The 23,661-nt window shown below is 42.2% G+C and overlaps 1 protein-coding gene across 10 annotated transcripts in view; it reads right to left on the bottom strand.

Moving 5' to 3' along the window:
- Nucleotides 1-23,661, bottom strand: part of CEP112 (centrosomal protein 112) — a 473,818-nt gene that overhangs the window by 124,873 nt on the left and 325,284 nt on the right. For all 10 annotated transcript variants that reach the window (XR_005783756.1, XM_040452171.1, XM_040452174.1 and 7 more), the window contains one exon: nucleotides 19,769-19,918. Coding sequence is in view for 9 of the 10 variants with exons in the window: in XM_040452171.1 (XP_040308105.1) it covers nucleotides 19,769-19,918 (150 nt within the window). In the remaining variant the exon portion in view is untranslated. The remainder of the gene's footprint in view (nucleotides 1-19,768; nucleotides 19,919-23,661) is intronic.

Genomic DNA, 23,661 nt, shown 5'->3' with positions numbered 1-23,661 from the left:
GGCCGAGGGAGGCGAGGGAGGCGAGGCGAGAGGTGGCAGAGTCAGGCTGGGCAGGCGTAGAGTCTCGTGAGCCTGGTTGGTGCATCTGAGCTGCATCCTCGGGCTCATGGGGGCCCAGGGCAGCAAAAATCACTCTGGGTGTGGTGTGGAGGAGGGACTGGAGGGGAGAATGCAGCCTGCTGAGGGGAGTCAAGCTGGTGGGTCCCCGCACTGGGGGAAGGGTCTCGTGGGTGCAGAGAAGAGGGTAAGACAAAGTGAAGATCGGAACCAGGGGATCGGCTGCCTGTGGGAAGGAGGGAGAGACAGCCATTAACTGCACTTGGGAACACAGGAGCAGAATCAGGTACGAGGGGCTTGGGTAATCATCTCAGTTTTGGACATGGTTAGGTTTTCAGATTTTTGTAGGACATGTCAAAATCTGTATAGATAACCAAGAAGCTTCCAGAAAGATCTGGAATGCAGTAGGATCTGAGAGATCTGGGGTAGAGATAGAAAGTTGCCAGTTTTCTTTTTTTGAAGTGTATTTATTTACTTTGAAGGCGTACGAGAGAGTGTGCTCACGAGCAAGAATGGGGGAGGGGCAGAGAGACAGAGAGAGAGAGAGAGAGAGAGAGAATCCCAAGCAGGCTCCATGCTGTCTGCATAGAGCCTGGTATGGGGCTCAAACTCACGAACCATGAGATCATCATCTAAGCTGAAATCAAGAGTCTGAGGCTCAACCGAGGCTCAACCGAGGCTCAACTGAGCCACCCACGTGTCCCGAAAGTTGCTTGTTTTCAAAATATAGATGGTAGTGGCCAAGACTGCCTATGTGAGATCATCGAGCCTAATTAGAAAGAGAAGCCCAGAACAATCCCTTTGAAGAACATTGGGGTCTGAGGGCAAGAGAGGCCCATTGATGTGACGGAGGGGGTACTGCCTTCCACTGCAGGGGAGTCAAGCAGATAAAGACAGAGTCTGGTGGATTTAGCGAAAGGAAGCCACGGGCAACCCAAAGATCAGTTTCTGTGGAGTGATGGGGACGGAAGTAAAAGAACAAAAAAATGAGTAGGAATGAAGCAGAGATGGTCACTAAAAGGGGAAGCGGGTCAAGAGAGGTTTACTTACTATGGGTTACATTTGAACAGACTTGAATTCTTACTGCACAGCGTCTCTTGAAAACATAATTTAATGATCACGTAGTAGGACTTCTTAGCAGAAGACACTATTCTAAATGCTTTTCAAGCATTACCTCATTTTTAATTCTCACAGAAATGCCTATAAGTTGTATTATCACTTCCACTTTTTTTTTTTTTTGAAACGAGGAAACTGAGGCACAGAGCGGTTAAGTAGCTCGTCTGAGGCCCCATGGTTTTGAAATTGTCGAGCCAAGATTTAAAACCCGGCAGTCGGGCTCCACAACCCATGTGATTAAGCCCCATACCTCTCTTTAACACAAAACATGCAGGATAATCCAAGAGGATCCTTTGAGCCTTAGAGAAACGAAAACAGTGGTAACATTAAAAAGATCGGGTTTCACGTAACACTTCACAGTTTGGCAAAGGGCGAAAAATCACTCAAAGTAATCCGGAGCCCGCCATCTTCATTCCACTGTGCTAGCATCCTTCCAAAATTAAAAACCTCTGCTGCCAAGGTATTGACCCCTTTTATTCATTCATTGGTCATCTGACATCACACGCATAAAACCATTTGAACTAAATGGATTCCCACAATGATTGGTTTCCTCTTGCAGAACAAATTCCCCGGCCTCCTCACCAACCCATCTTGGCCCAAGTGTCTTTGCCGACCCCTCCACACATATAAGGCCAAAGCGATCGTTACTCGTCAACATTTCCTGCCTCTGGAATGCTCTTGAGATTAGGTGAAGTGTTTAGAACGGTACTTTTTAAATCATGACCTCTTTTCCAAATTGGCCTTGAACATCCTGTTTCCAAGGACAGCTAAAGATAATTTTTAAAAGATCACAGCAAGCACCAAAGCCAACTAGCGGAGGAAATGTTGCTTAAACGGTTCAGACGAGAAATGGCTTTGCTGAGCCCCACTCTAAAAGCCACGGGGGAGATTCTGCCGGGGTCACACAAGGGGCCACAGAAGAAAGAGTGTGAGGAAGATGCCCATGCCTTCTGGCAGCTCACTTACATTTCAAAGTAAAAATAGCACCTCCATGTCCATGTGTGTTTGAGCACGTGGAGTAGGAGCGAAACACCACAGCCTCGAAAGGCTTGGGGCTCAAGCGTTCACGCTGCCGACGGCCGCGTGGCCAGGCTCTTCCCCTCGCGTGGGCTCGAGATTTTTATTTGCGGGATGGGGGACGAGGATGGGGAGAATAGGAGGTCAGTGAGGTCAAGGGGACCAATTCGCTAAGATTCTTTCCCGGTTTAAGACTCCAGTGATCAGGGGCACCTGGGTGGCTCGATTGGTTGAACGTCCGACTCTCGGTTTTGGCGCAGGTCGCGGCTTTGTGATTTCGAGCCCCACGTTGGGCTCTGCGCTGACAGTGCAGAGCCTGCTTGGGATTCTCTCTCTCCCTTTCTCTCTCTGCCCCTCCCCTGCTCACGCTGTCTCTGTCACTCTCAAAATAAATAAGTTAAAAACCAAAAGACTCTGGTAATCAATGAAATCGTATGGGACTATGATTTCAGTTTGTAGAAGAGGAAACCATTTCACACGAATCCACTATATTGAATACTCTGCTCATTAAGCTTTGTTAAGAATACAGGAGTGAGGACATGATGTCTGAGAACAGGGAGATGGTGAGCTCAAGTGGAAACCTGTCATCAAGAAGAAAAATCAGAAGAAAAACTCAGCTAGAGGGGACATGACACAGGATCTGATAGACAAGGCTGTTATTTTAATTGCTCAGAGCTCAGGATCAGTTTTTTTTTTTTTTTAATGTGTATTTATTTTTGACACAGAGAGAGAGACAGAGACAGAGACAGAGCATGAGCGGGGGAGGGGCAGAGAGAGAGAGGGAGACACGGAATCTGAAGCGGGATCCAGGCTCCGAGCTGTCAGCACAGAGCCCGACGCAGGGCTCGAACCCACAGACTGTGAGATCATGACCTGAGCCGAAGTCGGACGCTTAACCGACTGAGCCACCCAGGCGCCCCAGGATCAGTTTTAATGAAAGCACATTAGGCCAAGAAGTGAAATGGTAGACTGGTTAAGAGGGGCCACAGCAAAGCTGATTCCATGGAAGAATAGCCACTGTTAAGGCTGGGAGGGATTTGGGGTTAAGTAAGCGTACATCTTTGGCCTCTCCAAAAAAGCATATGCACTAGTATTGAATCATATACTACATACAGTGGGTTCAGAGAAGAATAAATACATGGTCCAATGTAGGTCACAACCCATCTTGTGATGTTAATAGTGAACTTGTTCTATATTCCAACAGGAGCCCAAACTGTTGCTGTACCCTTCCTGTGGTAGATTAAAACTTACAATGAGGGGCTATTTATTAACTATGCCAAAGGAAAAAAACAGGTCAAACTCAGACCTTGTAGACTTTGCAGATACTATTTAAAAATAAAACAAAACCAGATAAGCCGGTTTGGAAAACAGAGAGGAAAGTAAATAGATCTCTGAGGGACACAGGTAATATTTGCTAAAATTTGAAATAGTTAAAAAATTTTTTTTCAATGTTTATTGATTTTTGAGAGAGAAAGAGACAGAGCACGAGCGGGGCAGAGAGAGAGGAGACACAGAATCCAAAGCAGGCTCCAGGCTCCGAGCTGTCAGCACAGAGCCCGACGCGGGGCTCCAACTCACAGACCGCGAGATCATGACCTGAGCTGAAGTCGGCCGCTAAACCGACTGAGCCACCCAGGTGCCCCAGAGTTCAGTGCCTTTTCGTAATTCTTAAATATGCAAGCGCTTCTTTGGGGTGTCCTCAAGGTCAAAAGAGAACACAGAATATAATGGTTTTATTCCACTCTAAAAAAAAAATTTTTTTTAATGTTTATTTTTGAGCGAGAAAGAGACAGAACGCAAGTGGGGGAGGGGCAGAGAGAGAGAGGGAGACAAGAATCCGAAGCAGGCTCCAGGCTCTGAGCTGTCAGCACAGAGCCCGACGTGGGGCTCGAACTCAGGAACCACGAAATCATGACCTGAGCCGAAGAGGGACGCTTAACAGACTGAGCCACCCAGGCGCCCCTGAAATAGGTTTTAAAGCAACAATGAAATACCAAGACAAAAACACACAAAACCTGGCAGGTCCAGCTGGGGTCCGGTCAGAGCTGTAGAGGAAAACAACTTTACTGGGGAGAAGAACTCTGAGAAGCCGCCAGTCTCTGGATGAGAAAATGCAGGTCAGCATCGCTTTTGCCTTTGGAATGAATCTGCCACGAGGAATGGCAAGAATATATGATGGAAAAAGAGCCATTGGGATGAAAAGAAAAATAATGCTTGTTTCTAAGAATGCTGCTGCTTTGTTTTATGAACTAGTCTATTTGTTTTGGCTGCAACTAAACTCAAGAATGTTTTCTGCATATTTTACAGCGGAGTTTATAGACATCAAAGGAACAATCTCTCCTTTCATCATTATTTACACATAAAAATAATGCAATTTGCGGTGCATGGAACATGTTACTTCTTAAAAAGCTCTCGAGTCTAATTTATTAATTGCTTGAGATTTAAAGTTAAACAAGGGTGAGATGCAAATCACATGTTACTCTGAAATATTGTACCACCAAATCTTGTTTTATTAATGAGGTGGTGAACAGCTATATGAATATTTATTTAGGTGGTTAGAGGGCTTGATGAAGAATCCTAGAGCAAGTGACAGAAACATAAAAGCAAAAGCGTTCTGCCTCTCTTGAAGGAAATGGGGGCTGTTTCTTTGTTTTTAATTCCACTTTTTCCTGTCTGCTTCCAACATTAAAGCATTCCTGTAACCCACCAACCACCCCAGATCTCTTGCGCTCCAAATCTTGGTTTCAGCTGCTACTTCTGTGCCGTGGTAGCAACAGTCTCCTAGTGACAACCTGAAAGTGACATTTTGGTCTTTCCTGACGGCTCAACAGCATCACGTTAGTTCTTTTTTTCTTTTCTTTTTAATTGTATGCGTTTGGAAAACACAATACACGTACAAAAACTAGATTTATTTGGATTCATTTACTGATTTTGATTTAGTTCCTTAGATATTCCGGTAAAGCTATCAATGAACTCTCTACATTCTATGTTTCCTTATGCAACAAATTCCCTAAACACACACACACACACACACACACACGGCAGAATGAGCTAGGCGTGTCTTAAATTTTGTTCCATGATTTATAAGTCACATTTATGCAGAATAAACAATGATAATACAACTGTTTATTCACAGCTTTACCCTGTTCTCACTAAGAATATGTAATCACTGCTGGAAAATGTACATGTAGGTACATATGTATGCACACTCATTCTATCTTTTTTGGAAAAGTATATACACACCAACACACACATACACAAATACATACACTCACATACATATATACATCCACCCTATTTCCTTTTGTGAAAAGCTACCCAAATCTCAACCTATACCTATCAACATGGAATCATATAAAATAGAGTCAGATAAACTTAGGAAGTCAGGTGTTACACTTCTGTAGCAACAAAGTTGATGACAAACAAAGTCTCACCAGGCATCGGGATCCAGGGGCCCTTCCTCCCACCCCTGTCTAGCCTCCTCCCTGTGCACCGTGGCCTCCCCACCTGCTCTCAGAGCTGCCGGCCCTGCCCCAGCTCTGTGCCCCACGCCCCTAAATACCCTGTAGCTCTCTGCTCCAAATACCACTTCCTAGTCCGACAAATGAGATGATCTCATCTAATTGTTGGGAAGAAAGTCTGATTAAACAATCTCACATTAGAGCGTGAACAACTTCACGTGCTTTTTTAGTATGTTAACACACCAAGGATGTCTGCGTCTTAAAAGAGGAGTTTGCCAACCCAAAGCCTTAGATATTTAACTGCAGTTTGTGTGTGTGTGTGTGTGTGTGTGTCCCTACTTCTTCTAAATGCAAGGTTGGTGATGATATGCTTAAAACTGCCTTTAAAAAATACAACAATAGACTCAAAACAGCATTTAATAATGAGAAATTATATTCTTTAAATCAACTAAGTCCACATTTTGGGGTGCCCACTAATGTGGGTGCTATGCAGAAACCAGAAACAATGAAAGAATCAGTAAGTGTTGAGAGCTTCATGAAAGTAGAAGGTCCCCGGGGAGGGGCAGTCAGAAAGGCTTCCTGGAGAAGGCAGGTGGGACCCTGAGATGGCTTTGCTAATACTTGACAAGTCTGAGCGGTGGAGAAGAGGCTGCAGCATGAATGGAAGGTACACGGCATGAATGGAGGCCAGACGGAGGCATGGACACGGACTTGGGAGCAGGGAGACCGGTTGGCTAGAACAGAATGTACATGTGGAGAAATACTGACAAATCTGGATGGGCTTTGAAAGCCTGGCAGAAGGTGTGGATCTTGCATTAGAAGCAACCCTCTGAATTCAGTCTCCTGATGTGACCTTCCAAGAAATTAAAACATCAGCAAAGCACAGAAAGTGAAAAATAAAAAGCCCCATCCCCCCAAATGGCCACTTGCGCCGTCTTGAGACCCATCGGAGCAAATTTAAATGTATGACAGTCTTTTCACGCACAACATGCTGGCGATCTTGTCTCATTTCCCATAGAGACCTACTTCATTCTTTTCCAATGGCCTCGTGGTACTCCTTTGTATGGATGTGCGTACCCCAATTCATAGTTTTCCCTAGCTTTTCGCTCAAGGAATGCTACAAAGATAGTGCCTGTCTTCGAAGGTGTGTCCACAGATCACTTCCTACCCGCGGAACTGCTGAGACAAAGGCTGTGTGCTTGTAAAGTGTCTGCCTTCCACAGAGGCTGCCCCCGCTTATGCTCCAACAACTGTGCATTATCAGGTATTTCTTCAAATTCAAAATTTATGCCTATCAAGTGGCAGCCGAGCCCTTCAAAACTTTGCAGTTTCGATTTACATTTCTTTAATTATGAATGAGAATTAGCATATTTTTCACAGGTTTGCTGGATATTGAATTTCGGGTCCATATCCTTTGCTTTTTTTGGTCCACTGGCTTGTTAGTCTCTTCCTATTGATTTCCAGGCACCCTTGGTAAGGCAGGGAAACCAGCGATTTAAGATTTCTCTGGCAGAGTTCTTCATACTGGACTGTGCAAGAGACTTTTGGCAGGGACGCCCAGCTGAGAGGAGGCTGTTTTCAATCAAGCGCAAGTTGAGAAGGGCTCTGAAGAAGGGTCAGAGCAGAGGAATAAGAAATATATTCTAGCATTCTGGTGACAGACCAGAATGGGATGAATTGGGATGAAGGATAAGAAAGGACAAAGATGACCCCAACATTTCTACAAGGAAACAGAAAGATTGGGGGTAGCCCCGATAGACTAAAGAAGAGCCAGTTTGGAAGGGAAGATGCTAATCCAACGTTGTAGTTACTGCGTCTGAAATAGTAGTGCATTCTCTAAATGAAGCTGATTTACAGGCAGTGTGAGATACAGGACAACTGGGAACCAGGCTGAGGCTTCTGGGAAGCATCCCTGTAGAAGTGACAGCTGAAGTCACACGGGGGATGAGCTCATGGAGGAAGGGAAAAGGAGAAGCAAAGCCGGTGACACAGACTCGGGGAACACCCGCAGGGAGGAAGAGAGACCAGTAGAAGAAAGAAATAAGAGAAAGGCCGTCTAAACTGGGGGAAGAGTGAGTTTCGAGAGCAGCGGTTAGCAAACTATGGCCAACGGGCCCAATAAAGTTTTATAAAAATAAAGTTGTATTGGAGCACAGCCACGCCCATTCGTTGATATCGTCTAAGGCTGCCCTCACACCACAGAAGAAACAGCTGAAGAGCTGCCACAGAGACCATATGGCCCACAAAGCCTAGAATATTGACTATCTGGCCCTTTACAGAAAAAGTTCACCAGTCTCTGTTCTGGAAGGAAAACCGTTGGTCAATATGGTCAAGTGCTGCACTGAGTCAGCGGATGAGTAGAAATGGGAAAACACCACTGAATTTAGAGAAGAGGTAACAGGTCACTTTGTAAACTTCCCATATCATGTTGGGATTGGAAAAGGGACGCTAAGGGAACATCTGGAAGAGTTGAATCATATAGCACATACCCAAAAAAGCAAATCAAGTGGCTGGTCGGCAGCTAGCGAGAGAAGCGAGAGGGACAACAGAATGCTGTTTATCCACCTGTCCATCCATTTCCTCCTGGTTTTAAGAAGGTGGAGCAGCACCATGTGCGTGGTGACTGAGAATTGGAAGTTGGTTTCATCGAGAAAGTAGGGGCAAAGGAACTCTTGTAGCAGCAGTATTCTAGTAGATATTGAATAACTGGCTCTCAAAGTCTTTGTAGCAGTGCGCACGGATTTCCACGGTGCACATATTCCAGCTGTCAGAATTCATAACAGTGTAACAATCAGCTGGCTCCAGCTAGTACAAGCCTGGGCCAGCACACCGACTGGGTGTTGCTGTCACCCATGCTGATGGTGGCGGAGAAAGTACAGAAGACAAGGGCAACAAGGTGAATTTTTTTTTAATGGAGTCTTTTTTGCGGTTTTTAAATTATTATTATTTTTTTTTCAACGTTTTTTATTTATTTTTGGGACAGAGAGAGACAGAGCATGAACGGGGGAGGGGCAGAGAGAGAGGGAGACACAGAATCGGAAACAGGCTCCAGGCTCTGAGCCATCAGCCCAGAGCCTGACGCGGGGCTGGAACTCACGGACCGCGAGATCATGACCTGGCTGAAGTCGGACGCTCAACCGACTGCGCCACCCAGGCGCCCCTAAATTATTTTTTAAATGTTTATTTATTTTTGAGAGAGAGAGCGAGAGAGCGAAAGAGAGAGAGAGAGAGAGAGAGAGAGAGAGAGAGAGAGAGAGAGAGCACAGCCGGGGAAGGAGCAGAGAGAGGGAGACACAGAATCGGAAACAGGCTCCAGGCTCCGAGCTGTCAGCACAGAGCCGAATGCGGGGCTCGAACTCACGAATCGCGAGATCATGACCTGAGCCTAAGTCGGACGCTTAGGTGACTGAGCCACCCAGGCACCTCAACAAGTTGAATTCTTTAGGAATAAATCCTGGGAAGGAGATAGTATTATGATTTGTAAAAGGAAGAGGCATAAATTTCACTATTGATAAGCAGTAAAAGAGAGGTTTATCAAGACTCACCCGAGACTCAACAGAAACCCAGGTTCTCTGCTCGAGAGAGACAGAGAGAGAGAGAGAGAGAGAGAGAGAGAGAGAGAAAGGAGAGAGAGAGAGAGAGAGAGAGAGAGAGAGAGAGAGGACAAACAGCCAATTAAAGACATCACAAAATTATTTAATATAATGAATATATGAAATCATGATCAAGCCTTCTAACAATTAAAATTCTTTCTAACCCAGTGCTTCTGAATATACACATGTATGTGAATATATATAATTATGTGTATATACACATATGTATACACATAGTAATTGTTCCGTATTTTTGGTTGTGGAGGCTTACGGTTAATGTATTTCAGTGCTCGTTATATTCATCATACTGACTTTGTAATAGTTTCTGATATAGTTCAGAGGTATTAAAGATTAAAATATTTCTAAATAGTTATTTTTTAAGTTTCTAAAATATAAAATAAACTGATGCAGATATATTCCGATATTTGATTCACCAAAGCAATTCATACTTTGGGTCATGCAGCAATAAAATTCATGTAGTGACTTCCAAAGAGTTTACCCAGCCGTTGGTGAAGAAGAATCTGTTTTCACCTATATTCTTTGAATCACTCTCAGTCATTCACGCATTCCTTCATCGAACCCTAATTGATCCCTTAGTATATACAAGGCAGTGTCCCAGAGGCCGAAGGTATTTTTCATAATGCTTGAAAGTTTTGTCTACTGAAAAAATAATAAAATAACTCGTCTTTAAATAAAATTTTGCCAGAGAACAGAACTGAAGGAAAGGTATGGGGTAAACTACTTTGGGGGTGGGAGAGAATGTTCATTTCTTCTCCGCTCATTTATTGTTATTGCTTCTTCTTGCTCTAGGAGGCGAGGTCATAATTCACTACCACACGGTACCCAATTATCTTCCAGAGCATTCTTCCTGGAAAATGGCACTTAGGCTTTCCGCTAGTATGACTGAATGGTTCTGAGTGTGCAGGCAAGCCTTCTTGGGTGGGATGGAAAATACATTTCTATTCTTAGCATTATTAATTCTAATTCAGGAGGGCGCAAAGAAAATGCCACTTCCCCTGCGCCCTTAGGACATGCATGCAGGGGAGACAAGAATTAAATAATGAACAGGTTCCAAACAAAGCCATTTGATGCTAGGCACTGAGATTTCTTTCTGTTTCTCAATGCTACTAAAACCCCACAATGAGGTTTGTAATTTTATTCTTTGGGAAATGGATTCCTGTAAGCTTTTAGCACAGTGAGAATTGCCCAATCTTATGAAATATTCTCTTTTCCCCCCTCAAGCCCTTCTGGTAATACAGACCAGATTTCTAGATGTCCTACTGGCAGCCGACCTTTTCTCGTGAACTCCAGTCAGTGGCCAAGGGAGAGAAGCATCAATGCTTTAAAATCTCTTTTCTATGCCTGCAAGCAAAAATTTTACAACATTTCTCCTTGATATGAAATCTCTGCTTGGACATCTGGCTTCACAGCAAGGAACTTTCAATACTCCAGCTTCAAAGAAAGGGCTTAGCCCTGGTGGGGCACTGATGACAGAAGAATGTTCCACAGTCTTTCTATAGAACTATTTCTAACAATTTTCCCCCGGTGAACTTCTGTGAGTTCAGTGGATATTGCCCACTAACATTCAGATAACTTTGCTTCGGTGGACAGCCTTTTGGGAGCCTTCCCCTGGTGTATGCAGATCACCCTCTCAGATAACATATGCAAGGTGCAGGGTATTTTATTTGACCCCACCTAATCAGGCAAAACGACTCACTGTTATCACAAGATCCAAGTTATTTATGGATATCTGCTATACCACCCCAAAATATTTACATGAGAATGAATAACATGAGAACGAATTGACATTCTTAGTGCTGAGAGCCTGGATGTATGAGGCAGCATCGTTCATTCATTCAGCACATTTCTGGCACTTCCCCTGGTCCAAATGTTGCAGCAAGGGCCCGTTCTCAAGAAGCTCAGAGTCTAGTTGGTGAGGAAGGAATTAATCAAAAGACAAGTTTTGCAATCGCCTATCTGCAATCCTGAAATGCAAAAATCCTCCAGAAACCACAAATTATTTTTGAAAGGCTGTGGTTTCACTTGTGAGACAAGAAAACCTGCCTGGTGCTGTGAGGGTTCCTAGCCTCTCTCTGCCCCGTCTGTTATACCGGCACGTCTCACTGTGCACTCGCGTGTCTGGGTGCAGTGTGCCGCCCCCACCCCACCGGGGATAAAGGACAAGCTTCGAATCACCTTCCTGGAATCTGCAAACCCTGATTTGCAAAACCTACCCAACATCAAGGTTTTGGATAAAAGGTTGTGGACGAGTGTCACAGCACAGCAGAAAAGTCACTAGAGGAGTGGCCAACGCTGGCATGACCTTCCTACTCTGACCCTTCACGGAAAAGACGACATTTAAATCTTAAATAAGGAAAGGACCTCACACACAGTTCGTGGGATCTCAACACGAATGCTGAGGAACGTGTGATGAGGTGGACAAAAGGGCAACATCTAGACAAGAAGCTCTCCAAGTTTTTGGTCTCTGGACCCCTTTACGCTCTTAAAAACTCAGAAGAGGTTTTGTTTATGTGTGTTCTGTTGATATTTACCACACTGGAAGTTAAAAATTAAGGAACATTAAAATAGGTGTGTACAAATTCATTTTAAAGTAAGTCATGAATCCATTATGTGTGACTATAAATATCGTATTTTTCATAAGGCCTGACTGTTTTCCAAAGCAAAAAAATTAGTGAGGAGAGCAGCTATATTTTACTTTTTTCCAAATCTTTTGAATGTCTGGCTTAGTAGAAGGCAGCTGGATTCTCATATCTGCTTCTGCACTCAATTTTTATTTTTTAACTTATTTTTTTTTTTTTTTTTTTTTTTTTTTACTTTTGAGACAGCGAGTGTGAGCAGGGGAGAGGTGGAGGGGGGTGTGGACAGAGGATCTGAAGCAAGCTCTGTGCTGAGAGCAGCGAGCCTGATGTGGGGCTTGAACTTACGAACGGCGAGATCATGACCTGAGCCGAAGTCAGATGCTCAACCGACTGAAACCAAGCACAGAAACCAAGAGTCGGATGCTTAACTGTCTGAGCCACCAGGTGCACCAGGAAGGAGTATTTTAGAAGCCTTTTCAGATGATTGTGGATATTCCTCTGGACAACATCAAAACTTGATGAGTGGCAGATTCTTTTTTTTTTATTATTACATTTTTAAAGTTTATTTATTTTGAGAGAGATGGAGACAGCACGAGTGGCAGAGGGCCAGAGAGAGAGGGAGAGAGAAAATCCCAAGCAAGCTCTACACTGTCAGCACAGAGCCCGATGCAGGGCTCGGGCTCACGAAACAGTGAGATCATGACCCGAGCCAAAACCAAGAGTCAGGTGCTTAACTGAGCGAGCCACCCAGGCACCCTGACAAGTGGCAGATTCTTAAAAGTTGGTTGCACTATGCCATTTGAAACTCTTAGAGGTGAACTTTGCACACTGCTACATTAAAATCCCTTGTTCTCTTTTACGCTCTGCAAGGATCTTTTACCCACACGAGAGTTGGTAATACCAGGTACTGGTCATTTGGAAAACACTGGTTCACTGAGTTACATACATCTTCCAAATGTTGATACACTTCATTGTATTCCTCCCCCTTTCTTCCATTCGCATCATTAGCAATGCCACCGACCTCATCAGAAAAGTCTTTACGTACTGGGACGCTGTCAAACTTGCAGTGCTGATCCCAATTTTCCAAATTTCTGATTTTTTGCTTGAAAGCTCAAATTTTATCATTAGCGACAATATAGTCAGTGGTTGTCCTTGAAGTGCCAGGTTGACTTCCTTCCTGTTCAAGAACACCTCTGCCAGATAGTGAAATCTGAATAAGCAGTTTGCCTGTCAATCGCTCCTTCCAAGGGCCTAGAGTTCAGCTCACACTCAAACAAATGCAGAACTGCTTTTCCTCGAGACAACCGCCCTGCCTCAGTATGCAGCATGCTTTGTGCGTATCTCCTATTAATATTAAAAAGATGTGTTCTCGAGGGTTGACATTTAATAGAATTAATGCACTTTATGGCTTCCATTTTCGTCTTAGAGCACAAGTATGTGGTGGTGAAGAAACTAATCACTACTCATACAGTTTAGTGACGATATTGTGTTTTGTGAGAAGACACACGCAGTTTTACCCACCGTTGGTTTCATACCATCAACGCAAATGCAGAACACAGTGAAAAAGGCAAATGATGTCTTAGGGGTATTATGAAAATAGTTTTGACCTCGTGGAGCTCCTGGAAAGGCAGCCGGGACCCACAGGGGTCTGAGGACACCCTGAGAACTGCTGATTTGGATCGTGAAGCATTTTGTATGCCATGCTGGTAAGTATAGACTTTATCTTGCAGGCAATGGAAAGCCCGTGGTGGATTTTAAGTAGCAAACCACATGCTCATATTCGAGTTTTCGAAAGGTTACCTGATCGACAGTGGGACGGACAGAGTTGGGAGGGCTGAGTTATTGGTAGTGGTTCTACAAAGGAGGGATTGTGGTAGGTAAGGAACAAGATGACGGTTCAAGAAGATAGGAACTAGTGACTGTGGAATGAGGTAGGAGTTTGCAGATATTTAGGCATTATTTCCGGCAGTTGACCTCAGAGAGGTGAGGGAGGGAAAGGATCCATTTAAGGGGACTTCAGAATCTGATTTGAGTGACCGGGTGGTGGTACTTTAATTCAGATTATCAACACAACAAGAACAGGTCGGGGGCAATGCAAGAGTTAGAGGAAGTTAAGTTCAGTTTACAGGATGTCTGGTTTGAGCAGCCTAATGGGTCATCCAAGTGAAAACATGAAGGGTCGTTAGAAGTCTGGACTGAGAGGGGCACCCAAGTGGCTCAGTTTGTTAAGTGTCTGTCTGACACTTGGTTTGGGCTGAGGTCATGATCTCACGTGAGTTTGAGCCCCACGTAGGACTCTGCCCTGATGGTGTGGAGCCTGCTTGGGATTCTTGGGATTCTCTCTCTCTCTCTCTCTCTCTCTCTCTCTCTCTCTCTCTCCCTCTCTCTCCCTTGCTCTCTGCCCCTCCCCTGCTCGTGCTCTCTCTCTCCAAATAAATAAATAAACTTAAAAAAAAAAAGCCTGGATTGAGAGCTCAGAAAAAAGTCTAGGTGGTGATGAAGATTCAAAATTCGTTTGCATGGAAGCTACCATACATGGAAGGGGTGTGACTGTCCAGGATGCGTACAGGCAAAACAGAAGAGGTCTTGCCTAATACCAACATGTGAGTGCTCAAAGGAGGAAGAGGAGACAAGGCATGGGAGTGGGAAAGAGGGTTTCAGAACGAGAGAGAAACTAGGAATGTATTGCCATGGAGCTGAGGGAGATTTTAGAGACTGTTTCTGTGGGAGATTAAATCACTGTTCACAGATGTTCATGGACTCTTTCTAGAGTGATTCTAAAATTTTCCTGCCCCGCTGATGGGGAAGAAAATAAGGCTGTGGTTGCAGGGATGTTTTTTCCTACTCATCATTTTGTACTCATATGACCCACCATGAAGAGGAAGGCCTGAACTCATTCTAACGCCTGGAGTCAAATGCAGCCAATCAACAGCCTGAATCCAAGCCAGCACTGTTTGTTATGCGGCATGATTGTGGCAATACCTGACCAACACAGGTTCCTTGTTAAATGTTATAAAGGAGTCAAACAGGCTTCTAAGATCAGATTTCACAACACCAAATGGAGTAAGTAAATAAAAGTAAAAAATAGCAAAAATGTACTGAAGCCCTGAAATAGGGTAGTAAGGGAAACAATACAAAAAAAAAAAAAAAAAAGGAAAGAAAATCCTCAAAAGCCTGTGTCAAGGAAAGAAACATAATTCTGGAGCATACTAGAGTATTGCATCACGACACAACTTCCATATCTGCCAACATCCCCCAAATCATCATTCGTTATGAGTTAACAAAATCCTGAGAAATCTCATTAATATCACCAAATCTGGAGGAAAAAAAGCCACCTGAACGGGAGAGGGCATCTGACGTCATTTTGGGGTTTGAATTATCCCAATTTGGCGTGGATCCCTGAAGTCCTGACCCCTTCACTTTTCTTGGAGACAGCCTTGATATTTATCCATTTTTCCACCCGTGCATCTCCTTTTCTCACAGTCCAAACTGGGAGAATTCAAACCCCACAGGGACATCAGACGCCCTCTCCCATTTAGTTGTGTGAACCCCAACCAGACTACACACACACACCTCCTAGCTCTTCTTTTCCTTTCCCTCAGGTTAGAGAAAATGCAGACACCACAAATAAATTTGACTTACAGAGAGGGGAGAACCACTAAGCTTCAGAAGCATATATTGAATATTTAACAGGTAGAGCTATTCTGGTTAACAACTGAATTTATCCTGGCTAATCTATCAAAGTTAACACAATAAAGAGAGACTTCTTCAGGAATCTCTCAAAAAAAAAAGGCAAATCATTTACATGAGGGAAAGCCTAGTGTTGCTCAGCCTTCTCCACAGCAATATTAAATGCTAGGTGAGCAATGTTTATTGTCCTCATGGGAAAACATATGAACGAGAACATGGTGCTCATCTAACGTGTTGTTCAAACATAAAGGTTAATCGGCAGACATTCTTAAAAATGAACAATCCAGAGAAGATAGTACCATGAGTCTTGCAAAACCAACTTGATGGTGAAATCCAGACAATTAAGAACCAAATCAAAGTAAAAACTTTAGAAACGTTGTCACTGTGGTAAAAGGCCTAGGGGTAAGCACCACATCCATTAAGGACAGCATGAGTATTAAACTAAAGGCTATGGTTATGGACAAATTGTGAATATCACAAACCTGGACAGTGTAAAAATAATATCACCACCCTGCCAGGAGGTGGAAAGGAGGGGTTATGAGAGGAAATATGCATGCACTAATGTATGCCTTTTTCAACCCAATATTAAATTCTGTCCAAAAGTCCGACAATTCCTTCTTTTGACACTAGTTTCTTTCATCTGTTGAACTGAAGTAAAATTAACTTAAGAGACCTTTCTAAGACAAACAGGAATACAGAATCTGGAGTATTATCTCATTTTGTGACTATTTGGCTTTCCTTCTCTTTTTTCCTCATATGTACAATACCTGAAATCATGTTCACCTTAATGCTATGGTGTAATTTCTTTTTCTTAAAGTTTATCTATTTATTTTGAGAGGTGGGGGGAGGGAAGGGCAGAGAGAGGCAGAGGGAGAATCCCAAGCAGGCTCCGTGCTGTCAATGCAGAGCCCGATACAGGACTCAAACTCACCCACCGTGAGATCCTGACCTGAGCCGAGATCAAGAGGCAGATGCTTAACCAACTGAGCCACCCAGGCGCCCCTGTAAACCACGTTTTCATCGAAAACTATCCTGTGAACATTTTCAATATCCTTATATATGCTTCTCCAACACCATTTTCAATATTGCATAGTTTTAATTCATGTACTATGGCAAAAAAATACCGAAAGGAAATAGAAAATGCTAGTATTGTGGGTGCCTAGCATGTAACGGGACCTTGATAAATAGTTATTGGATAAGTGAATGAATGAATGAATGAATGAATGAATGCTAGAACAAACATCCTTTTGGCTAGCTAAAGTTCACTGCAACCCTTTAACTTCCACCTTAGGGCAAATTCTGGAAATGGGTCCAAACTTGGGCATGCCTCTCAGGCAATTTAATAATGATAGGGGTTGCCAAATTATTCTCCAGAAATGTTTTATCAGGTTACACTATACCACTCTGGTGGCCCTTATAAGTGGATTTTAGTAGACTACTTTATACCCTAACTTCTCCCCAAAGAATTACTTTAAAAGAAGGTTTGTTGATCCACGGAGACATTATTTATTGTAAGCTCTGGCAGGGGAAGAATCAGATTTACTCTCTGTCCTCTTCCCTGACCGCCAGCTTGGGAGCTCAGCTCATCCTCAACCCAGAAAGTGGGATGAAGTACATTTCATAATTAGCAAGCACACTCCTTATCCAGCACTCTTTGATTCTACTGTTTCAACACTAATATTTAATATCACAAAATATTAGGCACATAATGACCTTGGGCTGGTTACGTAACCTCAGAGCCTCAGTTTTCACACTTTTAAGATGGGGGTGATAGAAATGCCTTCCTTATAAAGATTACTATAAGGCTTAAATGAGATAATGGAATTGGTGATGAATAAAAATGTCTGGCAGACAGCCTGATACATAGTACATGTTAAGTAAGTATTAGCTATTATTCCTTTTATGTTTTGTGACATAGTCTGGAAAAAAAAAAAAAAGCAAGGCGAGAAGTGCTAATGAATTATTTATCTTAAGTAGGTTAGTAAAAAAAAAAAAAAACAAACAAACCCACAAATGTCATTCACTTTACACGTAATCTAATTGAGTCAATCAAAAGTGAACTGTAGCTTACCTACATTATAACTTTAGTTATTTTCAGGTACCTGTGTTTGGAGGTATTCATAAATACCACATAATCTATATTTTAATATGATATTATGTATGCACTTATATACTACCATCTTTTAATTTCAGTCTTTAGGAACTGATGCTTTTTTGGAAATTAGGATCACAGTGTTTTTCCATTTTGACAGGTAAATGGATTAAAACTGCAAAAACACTTAAAAATAGGCAGTTGTGCTAGTGATACTGCTTTCAAGATTTTTTTTTTTTTAATCTTAAGAAACATACTAGAAACTGTGCTGTAAACCTATGTTTTCCCTTTCTGTGTATATTGGGATTCAACTATTTATTTAAAATTTGGAACTTAGCTACCACATGGTATTTGGAAAAGAAATGCACTTAAAATGAAATTTGTAGGGAAGTCTGGGTGGCTCAAGCGTCTGACTTTTTTTTTTTTTAATGTTTATTTATTTTTGAAGGAGAGAGAGAGACAGAGAGAGACAGAGTGTGAGCAGGGGAGGGGCAGAGAGAGGGAGACACAGAATCTGAAGCAGGCTCCAGGCTCCGAGCTGTCAGCACAGAGCCCGACGTGGGGCTCAAACCCACGAACCGTGAGATCATGACCTGAGCCGAAGTCGGACGCTTAACCGACTGTGCCACCCAGGTGCCCCTAAGCCTCTGACTCTTGATTTTGGCTTAGGTCATGATCTCACCGTTCCTGAGGTCGAGCCCCACATTGGGCTCTGGGCTGACAGCATGGCGCCTGCTTGGGATTCTCTGTCTCTCCCTCTCTCTCTGCCTCTTGCCCGCCCATGTGTGCACATTTGCTCCCTCTCCCTCTCAAAATAAGTAAGTAAACTTAAAAAAAATGAAATTTTTATACAACTAAAAGAGTTTAAACAAAGTATTCAACTCGAAAAGGAAACAGTTACACAGATCAGTGAGTACCTACTGTGCATTTACAAATGAGAAGAGCTTCACAAATATTTTTTTCAACTACCAGAATATAAAAAAAGAAACCTCTTCTTTTGTCACGTATCACATGTAGGGGGAAAAAAAGCTCACTGATGGCAATATATAGGGAAAATCTCATTAAGAACAAAATGAAGTAAGTCCTCACCTCTAAAGTGAGGAGGCTGGAAGCAATAGCCACCAAGATTTTGTCCATATCTGAAGGGTTTTTATTCCATTCAGTGTTGTCCAGGCTTAAATAAGAGTGTATTTTAAAAAGCAACTTACATTAACGCTAACGTTTCCGTAAATTACTCAGATTGCCCACAGTAGGCTATAGAAAAGAAAGACGGAGGGGTTAGGCAGAAAAGGGCAGTGATAAAACCCAAATGTTTCTTTTATTTTTCCTTGCTTTGTATGATTACTCAACATGCTTTAAGCATTGTTATAACAAAGTAAAATCACTGAAAAATAATCTTTTGCTGGAAATTCTTAGAAAAAAAATTTTTGTTCTCTTTTAAATCTTATTTATAAAGGTTTCCAGATGCTTATCCTCACAGATTAAACACAGCATGATGTAGACACTTACAATAATATTCGCTGCTATGAAGCCAAGAAAAAAACTACTTTGAGATCTAACTGCCTATCACCTAAAGAATCAGGGTCCAGGGAATTTTCTGTTGCTATTAAAGGCGTGATTCTCTGAAGCCATTTGGAAACGGCCTAGGTTCTCAGCAGCAACGCATCTACCCTGTACTATGTCAAAGCACATCAAATGGTTGGCATTCCAAACCTCAAACAGGTTATTTCTCATTATGTGAATGCATAATGAAAGGATGTGGGCAAAGAACAGAATGTAAATTGGAAGCTGACTTCTGAATTTATTAGCCAGCAGTACTGGGCTAAAACAGTCTTCCTAATATCAAGAGACAGTTCCAAAGTGGTTCTCAAGAGAAAGGACAGGGTATTTTTCAAATATTTGTTCAATGTGAATGGACTGGGCTTGCCAAAAATGACTTTTTATGCTGGCATGTGATCTCTTAGAGGGAAGTCAGCCTGAGTCACTGGATACATCAAAGGTAGAGTCCAGCGAATGGAATTACTGCAGGCTGTGTGAACAAGCCAGATACCTGCATTCATCTGCCCACTGCTGGGATTTCAGCCCTCCTTTTAATTACATTAAAGCAGCTAGTACCACTGGTTACTGAAGTCTTCAGATTACCTTGATTGCTCGGTCATTATCTCTAATCAGCTGCTTCTTCTCATCTTCAAACTTCTGTGTAACGTCCTGGAGCCGTCTTTCTGCAGCAAGCTGCAGCCGGCTGTTCTCCTCTTTCAGAGAGGAAATGGTTGTCTGAAGTTCTGCTATGATCTAAAATGAAAACAGCATGCGAGAACTTCAAATTCTTCAGTGAGAGGCATCTATTTTATATGTATTTATGCTCAACAAAAGGGCGGATTTGGCAAAACTCTAATCCACAAACTAAATATTTTCAATTAACATATCGCACACTATAATGCATGAAATTCCACACAATAAGAGACTATAATAAAACTGTGAATGGTGAACAACTGCTGAACCAATTATATTTGGAAGACATTTCCACTATAACATTCCACAATATTTACTCATCAGAAGAAAGAACATCTGTGATCTCAAAAATATGAAAAGCGTCAGATTTTATTTCACTGAGAAACACACTTATTAGAATGAAAAAAAAAAAAGCTATTTTGCCTTTCCTAACACTTGGAACTGTAATAACCAAAGAAAATAATGAACAGACCTCATTCTTTAGAGTTACCCAGTTCCACACAACAATTTTTGAGTACTCACTAAGGTTTGTGCATTGTGCTAAGTGCCTTAAATTCCTATGTCATTTACAAACATTGTTATCACCCATCTTTTATAAGTGGAGAAAGAGGGGCACAGAAAGAGGTCAAAATGTCACACTGCTGAAGATGACATCCAACCAAAAAGTCAGGCGGGACTTGAGCCACACAAATCGACTGCCATACTAATTGGTTGTTCTAAGTAGCCTTTGTTTTTCTCTTAAGCAAGATTTTGGTAGGGAAGAGAATCTTATTATGACCTAGTTCCAAATGAGTTGCCTTTTCCCTAACTGATAGATATCCATGAAAGTTTATTCAGAAAGTTTATTCTCCACATTGGATAACTGGTTCTCTCCATGAATGGGTCCCCTCCAAGTTCTCTCAAGTAATCATCTGATGAGGGACCTTTTTCAATGAGCTGACAGAGAATATCACTCTTCCTTGGGTTTGGATGTATCCATTTCCTTCCAAATTCAATAGCGATGACTTTTTAAAGGCAGGAAATAGTTGTTTCTTCTTCTAATTAAAAGCAAACCAAACCAAACAAAAAAAATACTTTAGTCCCAGGTTAGAATAGAAGACTGTTGGTTCTATGGGCGCAGGGCTGGTTGGTGAGACACACTGGACAAGTTAATCACCTTGCTTGAGATTCAGTTTTTCCACCTAATATTTGACAACAAAACTCGAGTACAGCATTATAAGGCAATACACAGAAACTGTCTGGAGTCTCCCAGAAGCCAAGTCCTATAGAAATATCACTTGTTACTATGGACATAAATAATAGCATATTTACAGTAAAATAGGGAGTATCTTATGCTTTTAGAAGTGAGCAAGCTCACTGTAACAAAGTTTAACATTTAGAATTTGTCAATAATCAAATGAAAAGACCACTGGGAGATACATGGTAAAATACGTAACAGCAGTACAGTAACATTTTTAAATACAAATTGAACCTTTTGCTATGAGTGCGGGAATTCATTTACTGAGAATAAAGATGTTTTTCATCTGTTTTCTGAATTTTGATTAAATGTTGTTCCCATTCTGGCATCAGTTCAATTAATTCTCCTAGCACTTCCATCAAACAGGGAAGGTTAAATTCTTATAGTGAATGTCAAAAACTGAGGCACAGAATAATCAACTCACTCGCAGTCACAGAGCGAGAGGAGCCAGAGATAAGAAAGAGCCAAATTTCCTTGGCCCAACATGAAACCTAAGATTGATATTTTATACGAGCATGGAGCCAAATAGTAAAAATAACTCACTATTTCAATGACTATTGGAGCGTTTCAAGTTGAGTAAACTACAACTCTGTAGCAGTGGTAAGCCCAACTCTGTCACGTGTTCGCTGTGTGTGTTTGGTGTATGTGTGCGTACGTGTGTGTGTGCGTGCTATGTGCGTGCAAGAGTGTGTGTTTGGTGCTATGCAGTTGTGTCACATGATAGATTCGTACATCCGCTACCGTGATCATGTAATATGTTTCTAAAGTGCAAAGTAATTTTTTTTTCTTTAAAAAACAGTAAGATTAGATTAGCTTTTAGTTGATCGAGACTAAAGATAAAAATATTTGAGAATTCTTCAAGTGACCACAAAGGCATGAGACCAGGGTCTCTCGTTTTCAGAAGCTTAATGACAAGAGTACATCAAAAAGAAGTGCAGGCTTTGGAAGGAACTATCAGCAAAGTCCAGGATGTTCTGAGAAGAGTGTGCTTGCTTTTGTGTGGAAAAGGAAACCCTGCATTCTTTGGGGGAATAATGAGACTCCTTGGGGGGAAGTAATGAGATTATCTTGGGAAAGTTATTTTAAAAACTTACGAAGATGATCTAGGGAGAATGTGAAAACACTTCAGGTGAAACACGTTAGGCAGATGAGTAGATAAATCAGTTGACAGACTAATAGATGAGACAGATATGGAGAGGTGGTTAAAATGTGGACATTTTTTAAAACTGGAATGGAGATTTAAGATTGAGAAATAATACTAACTAGATTAATATGCTTTAGGTAAAGAACAAAACTCACTTGGTTGTAGATATACAGTAAAAGACAATAGACTATGTTCACCTTAGCTCAGGGCACATAACCAGCACTTAATATTTAAGGAGTAGAACTATAATCATAGTAAATAAAAAGTAATAATTACCTGGTAAATTATATCGAGATAATCTAGCCTTTCATAGGACAAGAACGTAAAAAGTTGCTGAGAAAAATCAGAACTAATCTATGCAATCATAAACCCCACCAGTTTTGACTGTATCATAATTAAACACCATAAAACACAATGTTGCCACTCAACTGAATGTTTACCCTGTATTAGCTTCAGAGAAAGATGTGGATTTGAACACTTCCATGCGATATTAAAAATTAATATTTTGGGAAGCAAAATGAGATCTATTTCAGGCTGAGGCCACAAGCAACCTAACTCATGAAAGCTATAATAGTTAATTATTGCTAAGCAGTTAACTCTTGGCAAAAAGGCCAGTGGTCTTAAAAATAAGATTCTGGGGGCGCCTGGGTGGTGCAGTCGGTTAAGCATCCGACTTCAGCCAGGTCACGATCTCGCGGTCCGTGAGTTCGAGCCCCGCGTCGGGCTCTGGGCTGATGGCTCAGAGCCTGGAGCCTGTTTCCGATTCTGTGTCTCCCTCTCTCTCTGACCCTCCCCCGTTCATGCTCTGTCTCTCTCTGTCCCAAAAATAAATAAACGTTGAAAAAAAAAATTTAAAAAAAAAATAATAAGATTCTGAATAGAGGTTAACATTTCATCTTTAACTCACTCTGATGTTTTTCAGATTGTAGTATACTTTGAGATTTTTACAAAAGTCTTCTTTAAAATACAACAGACGGGGCCTACTTGGGAAGATTTGGTGAACACTGAAGATCCTCATAAAAGAATGGCACCCCGGCACCTTTTGCATTCTGGTTGCTTTTCTGGAGAACCACGTGAAGGCTGGGGGCACGTGGGACCCGTGGAATATGCCGAGGCCTAATCTGCATTGGGTCCGTGCAAGTGAGCGAGGGCCCTAGGGGGAGCCAGGCCCTTGGCAATGGGCAAGTTCCACTGGTATTCCAGCTCTAGACTTGTCCCAAACTACCTCCATTCTTGCAAAATGGCGATCTCTCTCTCTCTCTCTCTGAAAAATGGCCACCAGGTGAGTCAGTTGAGTGGGGACAACTGTGCTAACATTGAAAAGGCAAGGTTAATATGTAATAGTAAGACAAAAAGAACAGATATGTGATTCTGATGGAAATTCCATTTGTGAGTGTACCCAGAGATGATGCAAACATTGCC

Source organism: Herpailurus yagouaroundi, unplaced genomic scaffold (genome assembly GCF_014898765.1).
Source record: "Herpailurus yagouaroundi ecotype Mexico unplaced genomic scaffold, PumYag 206, whole genome shotgun sequence".
Taxonomy (NCBI): domain Eukaryota; kingdom Metazoa; phylum Chordata; class Mammalia; order Carnivora; family Felidae; genus Herpailurus; species Herpailurus yagouaroundi.
This window is presented reverse-complemented; position numbering and strand designations above follow the sequence as displayed.